Source organism: Lathyrus oleraceus, chromosome 6 (genome assembly GCF_024323335.1).
Source record: "Lathyrus oleraceus cultivar Zhongwan6 chromosome 6, CAAS_Psat_ZW6_1.0, whole genome shotgun sequence".
NCBI classification, from domain to species: Eukaryota; Viridiplantae; Streptophyta; class Magnoliopsida; order Fabales; family Fabaceae; genus Lathyrus; species Lathyrus oleraceus.
In genome coordinates, this window is record NC_066584.1 from 88042284 (window position 1) to 88060353 (window position 18070).

The following is an 18070-nucleotide window of genomic DNA, read 5'->3' on the forward strand; positions in this document are numbered from 1 at the left end:
TCTTCCAGTCCTCCACCTAGCCCCGACACGGGTATACAAGAGGACTACCAACAGGACTACTACACACCACAACAAACATTGCACTTTGGCCAACCCGATTCAACCCTAAACTACCAAAGACAACAATTCGAGGGCGCACCCAGCAGTAGTCAGTTTGTCCCACCGAGACAAAGCTTCGAGGGCGCAGAGGGGACCCGTCTTTCCTACAGCACTGAAGGGACTTCGACCCAACCACAACGACAAGCGGCAAGGGGGCGCGTTAGGGCAAGGGGTGGTAATAGGGAAGCACCACCACCACGTGAACCGTCTAGGCGAGTAACTAGACCTCCCCCGTGCGGATCGTACCAGGGACCGCATCATATGTGATTAATCATATCTTTGTAATATTTATCTTGTCTATTATTTAAATAAAAATATTTTCTGTTTATTATCTTTATATCTTTATCTTTATCTTTAAAAATATTGTCTATCATATCTTTATACGTATATAAATTAATTTTTTTTCCAAAAATTTACAAATAATATTAATTACTTATAAATTATATTAATATATATATATATATATATAATTAATATATATATATATATAAATTAATATATATATATATATATATATATATATATATATATATATATATATATATATCTTGTAAAAAAATTATTTATATATATGTGTTAACATAAATTAATATAATTAATAAAAAATATAAATTTATAAATAAAAAAAAATTAAAAAAAAAAAAAAAATAACATTTAAAAAAAAAAAAAAAAAAAAAGTAGGAAAGGGCATAGGCGCCACTCCTAGTGGCGACTTGCCCTACCCATTAAGGGTAGGCGCCAACTAGGGTGGCGCCTAAGTGTAAAAAATGGTCAAAATTGGGCATTTGTGTAATTATTTTGAAAAATTGGATATTTTTGAAATTTTTTTAAAATTTTTGGATATTTTAAACAAAAATTCTTTAGATTCACTTGTTTTTATTAACTATTTTCTAATTAAATCTTACTAAAATACTCTCTCCATTTCTTCACCTCAGTTTTTTTTATAAGTGTTTTTTTTTTTACTTATATCAATAAAATTAATTATTGTTCTTACTTTTTAAATAATTATTATCTTTTTTTCTATTTTATCCTTAATTTTTTATTAATTTATTTGACTGTTTTTTTTTTTAATAATTAACTAGGGGTACTTTTGATAAAAAAATAATCATTACTACTTTAAATTTTGAAATAACATTTAAAAAGAAATAATTTTTTTCTAAAAAATAATAATTAAAAAAGAACGGAGGGGAATATCCATTTATAATAACAAAGTGGATTTATTTAGCAAATGACAGTACCATGCCTTTTCTATAATTTGGTACTGTATTTGGTGGTTGATTTGATCTTTTTATGATGGTCGTCAACTGTTTTGATACAAGTCTGGTATTACTATTAGATTATTTTGCAATGTTACTATTTTTAATATGTTGTTTTATTGTGTTGTCATCTTAAATTGATATTTGTATAACATAAATTTTACAAGTGATCTAAAATTGATATTTAACGATAAAAAAATATTTAATTAGAATTTGTTCTAACATCAGGATACTATTTTCGGGTGTGATTGATAAGACGATATAAACCGCATTTTCTCTATAATTTAGCAGCAGTGTCTATTTCGATTCTAATATACGTGTTGTGTTGGGCGACCTTCTTTATTCGTTCGCAACTTTGGATTATGGAAAATTGACCCCCTTCATAAACAGGCTAACATTCCTCGTTTGGTAGCACCGGAAAGCTTTTGCTGTTAATCCCAAATAGGTTTACAACTAGGAGTGGAAAAATGGGTTCGAGCCATTGCGCATGCTCGTTTTGCTTACATTTTTTCACGAGGCGGACAAAGGTTTTTGACCCGCATCTTGTAATATTCTTGCCCTACCCCGCCACGTCCCTTCTTTTGCGAGCTTTTGCTGGGAAGGATATTAACATAAAATTTGCAATTTTTAGGTTTAAAATGTGCAATGCCCGCGGACCCTCCCTACCCCATCCTCATTTTTGCGGGGCGAGCCAAAATTTTATGCCCATGTCCTCAACTATTCCTACCTCGTGCCCACCCTATTTTTTGCGGGTTTTTGAGGTGCGTTCCTAAACGGGGCAGACATGCCTGTTTGACACCTCTATTTACGACATTGTAAACGTGTGACAAATGAAAAAAAAAACATTTTGGAGCACATTAGAACATGTTGCAATAACATGAGTGCAAGGAACACGGAAAGCTTGGAACTTTCCACAGTCGCACCAACCAATTCCAAGGTCGACCTTGTAATGTCCCATAGGCCTCCCCTCACTATGGTCCATCATCTCCTTGACACTGAGGATGTCATTTTTCCGTAAAATCTTGTTACCTTATGCATGTCGGATTTGACAATTTCCTCTTTCATGACGTTCATGCAATTGTTTTTGTTAATATCTAGCTAGATTCTAACACTACACTCTATTTTGATCACATATCAACAAATAACAATCCTAGCCTATAATAGTTCACCATCACCAACTCGGTGATGGGAAGATTACGAGTGCCTTTAAAGTCTGAGTTCATTAACTTGACGAGGTTTGTTGTCATTTGACCTAACACTGACCCTCGTCAAATTCCCTCGTCCACTTATCTAGTTGAATATTATCGACCCACCTTACGGTTTATGCATTAACCAACCTAATTTATTTTTGCTAGTTCTGGAATGTAGGTTGGTTTAAAGCATACCATGTATGGTATAAATATACAATGTAAAAATATAATCCTAGAATGTTAACAACTTTTATTGACAAAGAGAGATGCTTGCCCGTGTTGATAACTTTTTAGTGAGACTTTTGTCTTTGATCTTTCTCATGAAGTTTTAAGAAATGTGTCACATATAGTAGACATGCGCAAATGGTGAATTTTTTCGACCATTATTGGATTGTTGTACACACACTCAATCGATGCATGTTTCTCTAAAATCGAACATATCCCAGGTCGCAGAGCAACAGACATTCTTAAGTTCTTTTGAAATAAAAATATTATTGTTACCATCTTATGCTACGACCATAAGTAGAGTCCCCTTATACCTACTATATAATGAGGTTCCATTAATTTGAACTACAGGCTTGCAATATGCAAAAAGCATTTAATGCAAGGTTGAAATGCTCAAAATACTTGGTGGAAGATTTTTTGCCCATCAACAATAGTTCTCTCATATGTATATGTGGGAACTGTCTTCATTTATACCACTATACCAAGAACATATTTATGAAGTGTTAACAAGTAATGTGAAATTCATTGTATGAGTTCTCCCAATTACTGTAAACATGTTCAATGGCTTTATTCCTTCTTATCCATGTTTTTCTGTATGACAGGGTGAATTTGAATTCATAAAAAATATGGTTGATACTGCTGCTCACCTTGACTGATGGATCCTTGTCTATAAGATGCATTATACATTATCACATCAAATGAGAGGAAAGTTTGTGACGGTCCTTCAAAAGAATAGTTATTGTACAACTATGTGTGGGATTCATAATATTTATCTCTCAATTGTCACTTATTTTTCTGTAGGATGCCAGTAGGAAGATTTTCCATAGTTTGTTAGTACAATGAAAATGTAGAACTCCAATCCAGATTTTTAAAAGAGACGACACTGGTTCAAGAAAATGTGAATGTCCATTTAAGATGCGTGGTTATATGTTGGCAAACAAGAACTGGAGATTTAATATCATATACGGTTTGCATAACCATGATTTTTGTGAAAAATTAGTCAGTCATCCTAGTATGTGTTGGCTCATGCCGGAAGAGAAGGAATATGTTGCTGACATGACATTAAATTCGGTTCAACCGAAAAATATACTTGCAATATTGAAATGGAAAATTCCCAAAAATATATCAAATATCAAGCAATTGTATAATATTTGACACCAAACTAACAAGATGCTTAGGGGGGATAGAACTAAAATGCAACGACTCTTGAAAATGTTGGATGATAACAGTTACATTTCTAGGTAACGAACGTGCGAGGATGGAGTTACTGTTAGAGATATATTTTGGACTCATCCTGATTCCATAAAGTTGTTCAACATTTTTTCTACTGTGCTCATACTTGATTCAACCTACAAGACCAACAAGTATAGAATTCTATTATTAAAGATGGTTGGTGTTACTTCAACTGAGAATACATATTCAGTTGGGTCTGCATTTCTTGAGTGTGAAAAAAAGAACAGTTTTACATGGGCCTTAGAGGTGTGTCGGACACTGTTGAAGGATCAAGGCGATATGCCTAAAGTGATTATTACTGACCGCGATACATCCTTGATGAAATCGGTTGCAAAGGTATTTCCTTCTTCTAATGCATTACTTTATAGGTACCACATAACAAAGAATGTGAGAAGTTAGGATAAACCTGCGGTAGGGACGAAACAGGTAGAGTCCGAAGATGGAAAAATGGTGAAGGCGAGTGTGGTTGTGGAAAAAATAATGAATGCATGGAATCATATAATAAATTCTTCCACAAAAGAACTATATGTTGATTCCGTTATGCATTTTAGGAAAGTGTGTGAAAAGTATTCAGATTTGTTGAAATATGTTGAAAGCACAACTATTGACCAGGTGGAGGAGAAAATTATTTGTGCATGGATTGATAATGTTAGACACCTTAGAAATATAACAACCAACAAAGTTGAGTCTGCCCATCCTACTTTGAAAAATTGGTTGGGAAATAGTAAGAGCGATTGTATAGAGATTGGGACTCTGTGCACCACATGATTCAAAACCAGAATAATGAGATACATACATCATTTGGTCGGAGCATCACAGTTTTGAAACACATATTTAAAGAAAACACTCTTTATTCTTAGTTGGTTGGTAGCATTTCCCAAGCGGGTTTGAATTATATTTTTCACGAGGCTGAATGAGTTGATAATGTAAGCTCTGATAGCGCAAAGTGTGTATGCAAAATTGTGAAAATATATGGTCTCCCATGTATTCGTGTTATTGCAAAAAAGGTGAAACTTGGTAGCCCAATAACAATGAATGGGGTTTGCACTCATTGGAAGAGACTTAGGTTTGATGATGATGGTGTCATGAATGATGGTAAGTCGAATATCTCTATTTTGACTGAATGGGAAGTGATACAAGAGATATTTTTGAAATCCCGTGAGTACATGAAACTAAACAACAAAGAACAATTGAGGAAGATTTTTTATGCGGAAACCACCGACATGAAACCACCATCTCAACCGGTAAAAATAAAAGGTGCTCCAAAGAAAATGAAGCCTACACCAACTGACAATTCGACTACACGATCTCCTTCATTTTTTGAACATGTTTACAAAGCTTTTTACGGCTTACCAACTCTAAAATCTCAAAAAAGTGTTGTCAAATGAGCTCGCATTATCAAACCACTTCTTACGCCGCCTCCACCAAAAATTCCATTCATCGACGAAATGCGTGTTTTTATGCACAAATACATCGAGTGAATTGTCAATGTTGTGGGGGGACGTTAATTGCGGTTATCGAGCAGTTTCGGCTTTACTCGGTAAAGGAGAATATAATCATACACTTGTCCACGATCAACTTATCCAAGAGTTAATGACGCATAAAGAATCATACACACGGTTGTACGGAAAGAAAGAAAAATTCGATAAAGTTTATGAGTCTCTTGTTCCTTGCCTTAGCGGTACGGAGCCAGAGGCAAAATGGATGCACTTCCTTAACATGGGTCGCCTAATAACGTGTGTGTATGATAGAATGTGTGTTGATCTGACACAATACTGTTTTTCAGAAACCTTTTCGCACTGCACATTGTCCCACCTAAAAATTCAAATGATCGTATTATGTGTATTAGGTGGCTTTCAAAATCAAGTCATTTTGGTCATGTTTACTTGAAAATTGGATGTCCTATACCACTTACACCATCGGAGTGGATGACTCATTCAACAACAAAAGTCGAGACTTGGTCGAACTATTTTATGGACAGGATGCAAGAGTTCGAGAAATTGAGCAACATTGAAAGAGACTCAAATGCACAAAAGTCGAAGGAGGTATCACCCATAGATTTAGCTGATGATATACGTTTCGATTCGTTTTAATTTCTTGTTTAACCGGACAAATAAGTGTATGTAATTGTGTCTCAATATAAACGAAGTGTAATATATTCAACATTTGTTCATATTGTATCTTAATGCATTCTTGATCATCCATATAACAACATTTGTTCTTTTGTAATAAAAAAAAGTTATGTTTTAAAGGTTCTATTATGGAAACGGTTCATGAGAAGTTCTGGAGATACATCTCTTGAACAAGATAATAGGGTGCGGAATCGGAGATATATCTTCGGAATCAGCATGACAGTTATTGAGTGGTTCATATTGATTTATGACTTCTATAATTAAGGTGATATTATATTGTATTTCAGACAAACTGAAAATGTCTCAAATGCCACAACTAAACATTGATTGGTATATCATAAATGTCTCGTTCTTCAGCTCTACACCCGGCCGAACACTCAAGCTCAACGACTTCACCTCCCTCGAAGATATTAAATACGAAATCCATCATCTCTTATCTTACGGAGATAGTCGAAAGATTGTGAAGCTCGAGTACCGTTCATCGTCATTGACAACGGAGAGAAGATTGAGTTCAACAAATTTGAGCTCAAGACATAAGTAGATGTAAGGGCTATGTGGAATACGTATTTCCATTTCAAAACAAAAGTTTTGTTCGAGTTAGAAGCGACGATTTCAAGATCAGTCGAAGATATTGCGAAGATGTTAGAACATTCACATGGATATTAAAATAATGTTGTATTTTATGTTTAAAAAAATTATATGATTATAATTTTATTTTCTCTAAAAAAATATATAGACTGCGTTAAGAAATCCTCCGCACAAAATTGTCTAAATCTAATACTTACGATATTAATTTTCAGTTTCTAATACGTTTTCAGTTCAAGAGAAAAAACTTGGCGTCATCATCTACTTGTCAAAGTGCAGCCGACACATACAATACAACAACGCTCTCTCTCAAGTCTTTCTTAACGTTAGTGCGTGTCATCATTATCACCATATCAATCATCCCATCCACCACGATTGAATTAAATTACTAAGGACCAATGCAAGAAACGCTATTAATTAATGTAATTATGTTCTCACATCGTGCATGTTGCATGTCCTCAGGCCAATAATGCAGTAAAGCAAATACTAACTAATATAATTATATTCTCACAGCAAGCATGTTGCACGTCCTGAGGCCAATAATGCAGTAAAGCAAATCTGCTAGTTTTTATGAAGTACTAATACCGTCCACATTTCCTAATTTCCATCTGGGGTTGAGGGGAAACGTCTTTTATTATTTGCAGGGAATTGTAAAAGTAGTGAAAATTTTAAAAGAATTATTATTTGAATAATATATTTTGAAAAACTAAAAATGAAATTTGAGATATGTAGAATGATCACAAAACATATTTAATCCAAATTGCACAGGACTCTTGCTACATCTTATTCCAGTTTTCTTAATTTCTCTACTATTCAAATTTGCTTTGGCCAATGTAAGAAGAAGTGTAAAGATAGGAGTTTTTTAATAAACTCTAAAAATCTATGCATTGTGTAATTGAAATAGAACAAATATAAGTTATTTAACGTGAAAGGAGTACTTGTGGGTTTTAAAAGAAGTAGAAAATTAACAGATTCTCAACACTTACACAACTTGTAATGATCTATGTATTGTGATTAAATGCTCTAGAGCAACCAAGCTGGGTTCAAAAGAGATACTATAATTATTAGAAGTACAGTGCCAAACTTCTTCTCTTTCTGGCTCTCCCTGTTTTGATATCTAAATTTATTGATTCATTATCAGTTCTTTCTCTTTAATTGTACATTTTTTCCTCGGAGAGGTTGAAGACAATATTAAGCAGGGGAGATCGATTTAAAGTTTGAAACTGATTCAGGACCTAAACAATTACATTAACATAAGAGAATCCAAGATTACAATTAGAAACATATGACTTTGACTTTGATTCAAAGGCATTTTTAGAAATCAGGTATCTGGATTTTATTTTCATCATCAACAAACATGGTTCCTCACTCTACATTATGAAAGGAAGATACAAAAAGTTGAGCTTTTTTCCCATCATTTTTAAATAGGGAAATGAAATGGTGATAGTACATGCAAAACAGAGAAAAGTGATTCACGATCAAATATCCAAAAAATCTTAAGGCCAAGCATCTGGAGAGACTTTTTCACTGATTGTAGAACCAAATTGTGGTCCTCCTTTCCTATATTGAATAAGATACTCAATGGGGTATCCCTTAAGCTTATGAGGAACAACTCCAAGATCATTGAATGTCAAAGCTGCAAATTTCATCAAATAGAAAATGTTCGGACACAAGACAATGAAAGAGAATTTTATAATGATATTTTGGAACAAAGAATCTAAGACCTTGTAATAAAGTAAGGAACTCACCATTTCCTGAAACAACATTATCTGTAGCAAAAGCATGGATCTGATCCAGATTGAACGTCTCAGGCTTGGGCAGTGGAAAGGGGACCTTGTTTAATAATAATTCCCTTGGTGTTGCCAATGCCTGAAATTAATCATGCCCAACACAATGTTAGCATAAGATGACATCAGACTCTAAGAGTGACATAATTTACTCTTAATAGGAAGCTGAGTATTCCCCTCCCATGAGCAATTAATAAGACCCAGCAGCTACTAACTCGGATATTCCCGATTAGCGTATAGAGCAAATTAACACATCCATACAAGAGTTTACGACTAATCTTACTAAATAATATCCCAACCCAATTACATATTTAATAAATTAATATTGAATTACTGGATAAATTAAGATAACGAACTAAGCTGCATGAAACTATAAATGTGAGACTTCTAGAATTGCATTGCATATAAATATTGGAAGCATTATTAATAACCCCACTAGCCAAAAATATGTCCCCAGTGGCATTTCATTAGTAAGTAGAAAAGTAATCAACTAATGAGTATGTGATGAACACACCTTCGCAATGGGAAGAGGCACATTTACATATCGAGGCCATTCTCGAATCACATCATACATAATCTCTGCCTGCATTTTTAACATAAAGATTTTACACTGTTAGGGAAATACTATTAGCATTGTGAATTGCTGAGATGTTAAGCTCGTGCAGCTTGTTCTAGAAGCTTATGTCTCTAACTAATTAAGTCAGTTAGATAGCCTTCTCAATAAATACTCTAATCACTGTAGTAGGTTCTGTAATTTCAGAAACAAAAGAATTACACATACAGATATGATTTTCTCAGTTTTCTTCGTTTTCTGTCACTTTCTTATCATTTCACTGATTTCTTCAAAAAATTTCCCTAAAAGCAAATTTCTTGTTGACAAGATATGCACAAATGCAAGGATAAAGTCGGTTATTACCAATTCGTGAATGGTAAAGATCTCGGGGCCACCCAACTCATAAGTCTTTCCCATGCTAGTTCCATCATCCTTCAAGGCTGTAGTAAGTGCAGAGGCGACATCAACAACATATACAGGTTGGATTCTGCAATAATTGTACGAAGAAAAATAAATAAGAAACATGAATTTCAATGCCAAGAGGAAGAATCACTAACAATACAATTCACTTTAGTAAAAATCATTGAAGCTTAGAGTAGTTGCTTGATAGGTTTACACATACTTTGTGTTGGCGTTCCCCATCAATGGAAGAAAGCCATATTTCTTTGCAAATTGAGCCCATCGGTTTAAAATCCGGTCCTCTGTGCCAATCATAGCAGCAGGTTTGAAAATTGTGGCCTGTTAAGGGTGATATTATGAATTCTCAAATTAAATGCTCTTGCAAGTTTGCAAAACATGACGACAATATTTCAACTGTACAAGTGCAAATGAGTTTCATTTCACCATTCACAGAAAAAAGAAGGTATGTCTATTTTGTTATCAGATATATACAATGCATTGGTGCTTAAACAGGGCAAAACAAACTTCCTGGAGACAATTTGAAAAAGAAGCAAGAATGCTATCCAACTGGCCTTTTACTCAATATTAAAGAGATCGCTAGATAAACCCTGAAACCTTACAAATAATGATAAAAAATTTCTAATTTACACTTTTTCATAGAATAGTAAAAACCAAGACTAAGGCTAGGGCTATGTTTAGATTGATGGACTAGAACGGAGCGGAGCAGAATGGAACCTAATGGAATGGAATGGATCAGATACTTTATTTCATTGTTTGGGTACTTTTGTTAATTTTTGACGCAATGGAACATAACTAATTAGTTCATTCCGTTGTATATACCCCAAATTGGGTGGAATGAAAATTGAAGGATTGGATGGAATGGATTCCATCATGATCCATTTTGCTCCATCCATTATTTACAAATCCAAACAATGGAATCTGATTACTTACTACTCCACTCCATTCCATCGCATACCACCAATCCAAACATACCCTAAGACAATCAAGAGCCAATACTGTGGTGGTAAAAAGTATTAGTAATTGGTCTATGACATTTATCTCTATCATTCATGATTATTTTTTTCAAATCCCATTATCATTTCCGTTTCCACCCAAAAAGCCTATAAAATCCGGAGACGGAAAATAAAGCCTTTCTTTACTAAGCTTCAAATGTAAATGTTAGAGAGAATAGTTGCCCTTTTAAATTTGAAAACGGAACTACAAATAAATTATTGGCCTAGAGAGTGAGAAACTAAATGTACCTCAGGTAATTCTCTTAAAACTGCTTCTTCGGCAGCTGCTTTACATCTCAGCATCCTGGAAGAAGATGAAGGAGATGCACCTAAACAAGAAACTTGAATGAATCTCATGATACCACCATGCTCTTTGGAAATCTGCAATGACTCGGATTATTTACTAAAAGAAATACTGAATATCAGATCAAATTATGAAATTACAGATATTAGAATAATAAAAAATATTCAAACTAAGCCAAGCCAAGCTTTGCCAAGCTTCATATTAGCTCACTTTACATGCACTAAACCTCATCCAATGACTCAAAACCAATACTCAAATCCATTGGAGATCAGTGTTATTGCTGGCGGACCATGGCAGAGAGAGCCAAGAATCCGACATATGGTGCCGCGGTTACGCCATCCTTCACAAATTTGGCAATGGTGGATAGCCAAAAACTGTCACCGACATCCGCCATGGCCGATATTTGGAACACTATTGGAGATATCAACTAAAATTTGCAAGAGCTTCTAAGCATATAGAAACCGCTTTGAATCTCTAAACTGAATACTTTTCCCAGATAAGCTTGTAACTAACAGAGTGAACCATACAATTTTTATTTGATTATTTAATACTCCTTTTGGAAGACTTCAATATGCAGTTTGAGATCATGCACTGAACAGTTCGGACATGTTACATATTTGATGATTTGTATCACTTTTAGCTGACCAGATCCAATAACACACTAAATTCTGAAGAAAACATTTCGGAAACCATGTCAAGTTGACTTTCTTTTGCCTCTTTCTCCTACAACTAACTACGTGAAAATCCTAAATTTCACAGTACACAACATATCTATTAACATCGGGACTACATTTAAATTCATTCTCTTTTAAGATTTAGATTCTGTTATTATTTAAAATAAACAACAATGTACAACAAAATTGTTAGAAAAAAAAATCTTAGAGTATTGAGTGATTCATGATGTAAGACATTAACATGATGATATAGGATGAGTACAAAATTAACAAACGTGAAAGAACGTACCTTTGCAAGTTTCTCGGCCATGTGATAGTGCACTTCTTCATAGCTGTAGTTTCTTGTCTCATAATCCCTTCCTGCCAACAAACAAATAAGCCAAAATGAGTATGTGATTATAAGATGAAAACTCACATACTGACACTCAGAAACATTCAAGTTGCAAAATTACGTGAGATGTATACCAATAAGATTGATGACAACATTGGCCCTAGCCATTACAGCCTTAACCGAACTTTCGTCTCTTGGATTGAATTTCATGGGTACAATCTGGGCAGATTAATCACTGGAAGATTAGCACATAAAGTGAATGGAAATAGCCCATGAACATAGCACTACTTACCTTCCATTCAGATCAGAACGGAAGAAAAGGCAAAAGTGGACTCTTTACAAGTATTAAAATATTATCAAATGATACCTGTCCTAAATCTCCCATCAGTTTGAGATGACGAGGACAATCTTCAGAGCCTCGGAAAGGAACTAAGACTTGAGATCCCATTTTAGCTGGAAGAGAGGAATGGCATCCCAAAAACAAGCACAACATTTAAGCTTTGTTAACAATATTCTGGGAAAAAAGTTTGAAACAATTATATAACCCACAAACTTACCAAGTTGTTGGACAACATAGCGACCAAGGAATCCAGTTGCCCCAAATACTGTAGCAACAATACCACTGCACAAGGAATTGCTTTCAAGCATTACTTTAACTATCTACCAGCCATTCAAAAGAACATTTAACACAGATCAAAAACTTCCTAAACCCTATACTTACTCAAAAGCGCAATGGAGAAATAGGAATTTTAGCGGCAAATAAGAAAAGTAAAAAGGTCACAAGATTTTGATCCTCCGCATGATCCTATTCTTTAGGTTAATGAGGTGAATGAACTATAACTCATACTACAAGAAGAATTTTCAAATAACCCTTTCTATTCAATCAAAATGAAAAGAACAAAATTGAACACTCGCGACGAAAAACCAACCCTAGCAGTAAAACTGCAGACCTATATTGATAAACGAGAAACATCCATGATATAATTTCAAGAAGACATAATATTAAACATCATGTATGATGCTAACTAATGAACTAGTGATGATACAGAAGATTATTTGTAGTGCCTAGTCCTTTCTAATCATGCAAAATCAACCTACAGTTGCATCCAACCATTTTTACAATATTTTCACAATTTCATATACTGATGAACATCAATTTAACTAAGCAATGCAACTTCATTTCTTGAAAATTTTATTTGGGATTTTCTCAAGGGCAGAAACTACATCCAACTGCGAAATTTTATCCAATCTTCTATGGATAAGTTAAGAAGTGAGTCCAAGAGGTGACTAACAGGCATCCTAACCATTTAGCTTTAATTGCACACCATTAAAAGCTTCCTGGCACATGTCCGAGAAGTGAAACGTGTCTAACACGCTTACATGACACTTTGATAGGTGTTTATGCTTCATAGCTTGCCAGTCATGATTACAGCTTTAGTCTTTGTCTCTTGTTCATGAAAGTCGGCATGGTCAAAACCCCAGCCAAAAGTATTGGGTCTGCATCTATACCAACACCCTCATGTGAAAAAATTCTCAAGCTACCATTCATATATCTCTACACAGGAGCTAATCCAATAAACCAAGTACTTGACAATACTCATTTCTAAACTAAAATTGAAGGACCTATGAAAAAATGTATAACCTAAACTAACAAAAATGTAGAACCTAAACTAACAAAAATGTAGGACCTAAACTAACAAAAATGAATATTTTTGTTGCCAATCTCATTATAAAAAATTCATATTTGAAAAAAAAAACTAGAAAAAAACCCTATGAACAAATGAAAATTGAATGAGAAAAAAAAGAAGAGAAAATGAGATTAACCTAACAGATGATCGTCCACCAGTACCCTTGCGGACGAGGTGGCCAACGCCCTTGGTAGCTATGGTTGATACGTAACGTTCGTGATCCACACCATAATCTGCAATTGCAATGATAACAATTACAACTGGTTAAATAAAAGGGGAATTTAGGGATAAGGATGCATTATATTCCAAAATGAAGATGAATTCGTTACACACGGTGATGGGAAATTGGGTAGATGGATTTGAGCGAAGTTGAGGATTGGGAGCCTAAGCGTCTTGTAATGGCTTGCATCTTAGCGTTCCCAGAAAACGGAGAACAACCGAAGCAGTATGAGAGAGAGAGAGAGAGAGAGAGAGAGAGAGACTGTTACGCTATGAAGGCTTGGAGGGTGCACGCCAACACTTGATATATTGGGCTTGATGCTGCATCTGGACCAGATCTATTAACACCTCTTTTATTCTAAAGTATACTCCCTTTTCTTTGAACTATATTAAAATCAATTATAACATAAATAAATATTATCAATATTTTTGTAATAAAATATAATCAGTTTCTAATCATATACTTAATGTTAATTAGTTTTTGAGTGTGTCTATTATAACATATTTGTCTTCAACTTTTCTATCATCGCCATCTTTCTCAAAATCATCAAATTGTATAGGTTTAACATCATTTCCAACTATTTTATCTATGAATTCTACACTCCCAGCCCTATGATTTTGCTTGGCAAGAATAAAAGTTACTTTTATTATACACTAAAAAAAACAATGTGAAATACAAATGAAAAATGTTATTATTATCGGCGAGATAAATACATCACAGGCAATTGAGTTTTTATATTTCTAAGAATTGGATTTATTTATTAGAATCACAATATTTTTATATTTATACAATAAATCAATTTATGCTCATGAGTTGGGACAATTGCAATAGAGGTCAAGGTGGATTATGGAATGAGATTCAACATGCCGATCAAGTGTCCCAGAAACAACACGGGATCCATAAATACCATATTCTTCAACACTAATAACATCTTCAAAGTATAGATTCATAAAAAGGTAATTCATGTTGGTTTGAAAAGTTCCAACGCACTTGAGAAGGAATAATATTACATGCATTCTTTCTACTTAGGTATGATGACTTCGATTGTGAAGCATGCGTGTATGACTATAAAAAGTTTATATAATTAAAGAAATGTGTTGAACGCTTAAAGGAACAATCATTCTAACTAGAACAATATATCTTTGGTGCACTTCTTGTATTAATTTCCTCTATTGTTAATTATTTGTTGTTTGGCCTAAGTTTTTAAGACATTTTGTTGTTACGGTCACCTTTAGGGGTGACAAGGATCTCCTTTCTGGGGATCCATCATTTTTTATTGCCTCCATAGGCGACAAAGATCCTGTATTATGGACCTAACACTTATAATCGCCTCCATGGACGGTTAGATCTCATCTTGGGGATGCAGCACATGCCATCGCTTCCATGGGCGGCAAGGATCCCATCTTGGGGATCCAACATATTTAATCGCCTCAATGGGCGGCAAAGATCCCATCCTAGGGATCTAGCACATGTAATCGTCTTTTAGGAAGGCTTTCTTATGAGCCTAGATTTCATGCAAAGATATAGAATAACCAACATATATAGATAAATAAAAGCGAGCTGAATCATTAAATACCCTCGTTCCATGGAAAAAGCGGAGAGAAAATAGTGCACTTTGACAAATAGTTTGTCCTTACCATCGACAGAGTTTTAATACTCGCCTATACAAAATTATCAACTTAAGTACACAAATAACAAAACAAAATGACTACACCAACGACTATAGGAGAAAGAGGGAATTCCCTCATAATATGAAACTTCATCGTCCCGCGAAGTTGGATAAGAAACTTCTTTGCTCTTGCCCGTCTTTTCGGGCGGCGTTATCCTGGAGTTAGCTTTCTTCATTTGTACGCCTGGAAAGCGCGTACTTTTTAACTTTAGGCTTTCTACATAACACTTTCTAGCATTCTCATTATCTCCTTGGATAACCCCTACTCGCCCATTGGGGAGTGGATATTTCATGTATAAATACAAAGTAGATAAAACGACTCCCAATCGATTAAAGACTGGTCGCCAAATAATCATATTATACGAAGAGGGGGCATCAATGACTAGATACTTAACCTTTATTTCTTTGGCTTTGTCTTACTCTCGAAGCGTGATCCTCATGGTTATGCACCATTTTACTTGCACATGTTCTCCTGAAAATCTGACAGTGATCCTCTAAAAGGCTTCGAGTCTTCGGGGTCGAGATGCGAACTCTCAAAGGCGTCCCAATACAGTATGTAGATAGAGCTTCCTTGATCCACCAAAATGAAGGAGAATTGTCATCCATGGCGCAGCGGAATATAAAAATTTCTCCTTTAATGATCCTTACGAATGAGCATGATCAGTGATAGAATCGTTACCTCTTGTGGAGATTCAAACCTTTGGTGCAGATCTCTGACAATGATCAACCTTTGATACAGATCCACGGGGCGATCACGAACGTTGAACGATGACAACGTCTCTACTCAGTCCACACGAACGGATTCCTTCAATCGCAGTGCTAGCTGTTTGTGAGTGAAGGCTTTGAGTGAGAGAGAGAGATACGAAATTCCAACTCTTCAGTTGTGTTGTCTGGAGTGTGAATGCTTCTACCCAAGGGGTTCTATTTATAGAACCACTTGTGTGGGCTTCAAGCCAAAAAGCCCACTTAAGTGCATTTTGGCCCATATCTCAGAATATGCCAAAATCACTTAAGTATTTGGTACTTTACCATATTTCGTATTCTTCTTAAGTACACCGTACCTTACGATGTTCCTTAATTATTCTATCTCTCATCAATCCGTCCTTTGTGTGTGACCCTATAGGTTTTCGCGGCGTTGGCAATTATATTAAATCATGCATTTAACATAATAAACAGTGAGCGGTATCTAGCAACACATCACTGCTACCCAAGTCACGAAAATGTCATGTGATCTGACAAAACCTCCTGTGATAATAATTATGTGTATAATTACCCCTTTGCCCTTATGTCTATATTGAACACAAGGTATAGACCATGTCACCCTTGTCCAGTTCAATATTGGGCCCATAGACATTTATCCTGTTAAGCAGGATTGGCAAATTCCATCTAGGACACTCATGTCCCTCAGCATGCTTCGTGGAGTACCTATCAACTGCCTTTATGGTTATCCAGTTACGGACAACGTTGGATCAGCAATAAAGCACTCGACTCTACATCTAGGATCCATAGTGGTTTCAGGTCGAAGAGTGGTATACACTATTATCACCATGAGAATAACTTATGACACTTTGCATAACTTTCTATATAGTATTCTCATAGCGGGTCAATCCAGTATGAATATTACTCTTAATATTCATACCTATGTTTAAGACTTGATAACTCTTTATCCATGATCCATGAGACGTGATCATCAGTCTACAAACATAATAGTCTCCATGCTTTAATGTTATCCCATTTCATAATAAAGCTTGACTACAGACATTTTAAGAATAGTGTCCTTATGTTTAATGTGATCTCATGATTAAGTCATACTTGATACATTAAATGGACTATCTATTCCAGGGACTTTATTAAACAAACATAATAAAGAAAAATGCCTTTTTATTATTAATAAATAATTCGATACAAGTACCAAAAGTATTGGCCTCTAGGGCTTACACCAACAATCTCCCACTAGCACTAGAGCCAATTAGACATATCCCTAATGCCCATAGATCTAGTATGGCCATCATGCTTCTGCTGCGCAAGAGGCTTTGTCAGTGGGTCAGCAATATTGTCGAGTGTAGGTACTCTACATATTTTCACATCTCCTCTATCTATTATCTCTCGAATGAGGTGATAACGCCTAAGTATGTGTTTGGATCGTTGGTGAGATCTAGGCTCCTTAGCTTGTGCGATAGCACCATTGTTATCACAATAGAGACCAATGGGATCCACAATGCTAGGAACTATGTCAAGTTCACTAACGAACTTTTTGATCCAAACAGCTTCCTTTGCTGCACTTGAGGCAGCAATATACTCGGCCTCGGTTGTAGAATCAGCAACTGTATCTTGCTTTGAACTTTTCCAGCTCACAGCGCCACCGTTTAAGCAAAACACATAACCAGATTGCGATCTAAAGTCATCCTTATCTGTCTGGAAGCTAGCATCAGTGTAACCAATTACAGCCAACTCTTCCTGACCTCCATATATCAAGAATGATTCCTTAGTCCTTCTCAAGTACTTAAGGATATTCTTAACAGCTACCCAATGGGCATCACCAGGATCAGATTGGTACCTACTCGTTGTACTTAAAGCATACGAGACATCTGGTCGAGTACATAACATGGCATACATGATAGATCCTATTGCAGATGCATATGGAATCTTATTCATGTGTTCCCTTTCTTCCTTAGTTGAAGGGGATTGTGTTTTTGATAGACACAGGCCATG

General features: G+C 35.2%; 1 protein-coding gene across 1 annotated transcript; it reads right to left on the minus strand.

Annotated features, from left to right (window-relative positions):
* Nucleotides 1-7947: 7947 nt before the first annotated feature.
* Nucleotides 7948-14006, minus strand: LOC127098506 (NADH dehydrogenase [ubiquinone] 1 alpha subcomplex subunit 9, mitochondrial). Its single transcript, XM_051037114.1, has 12 exons — nucleotides 13803-14006; nucleotides 13606-13702; nucleotides 12339-12403; nucleotides 12149-12234; nucleotides 11916-12000; nucleotides 11740-11810; nucleotides 10722-10853; nucleotides 9683-9798; nucleotides 9424-9547; nucleotides 9022-9090; nucleotides 8469-8589; nucleotides 7948-8356 (listed from the first exon to the last, which is right to left on the minus strand). The coding sequence occupies exons 1-12, from the start codon at nucleotides 13876-13878 to the stop codon at nucleotides 8217-8219; spliced, it is 1182 nt and encodes a 393-aa protein (XP_050893071.1). The 5' UTR covers nucleotides 13879-14006; the 3' UTR covers nucleotides 7948-8216.
* Nucleotides 14007-18070: the final 4064 nt, after the last annotated feature.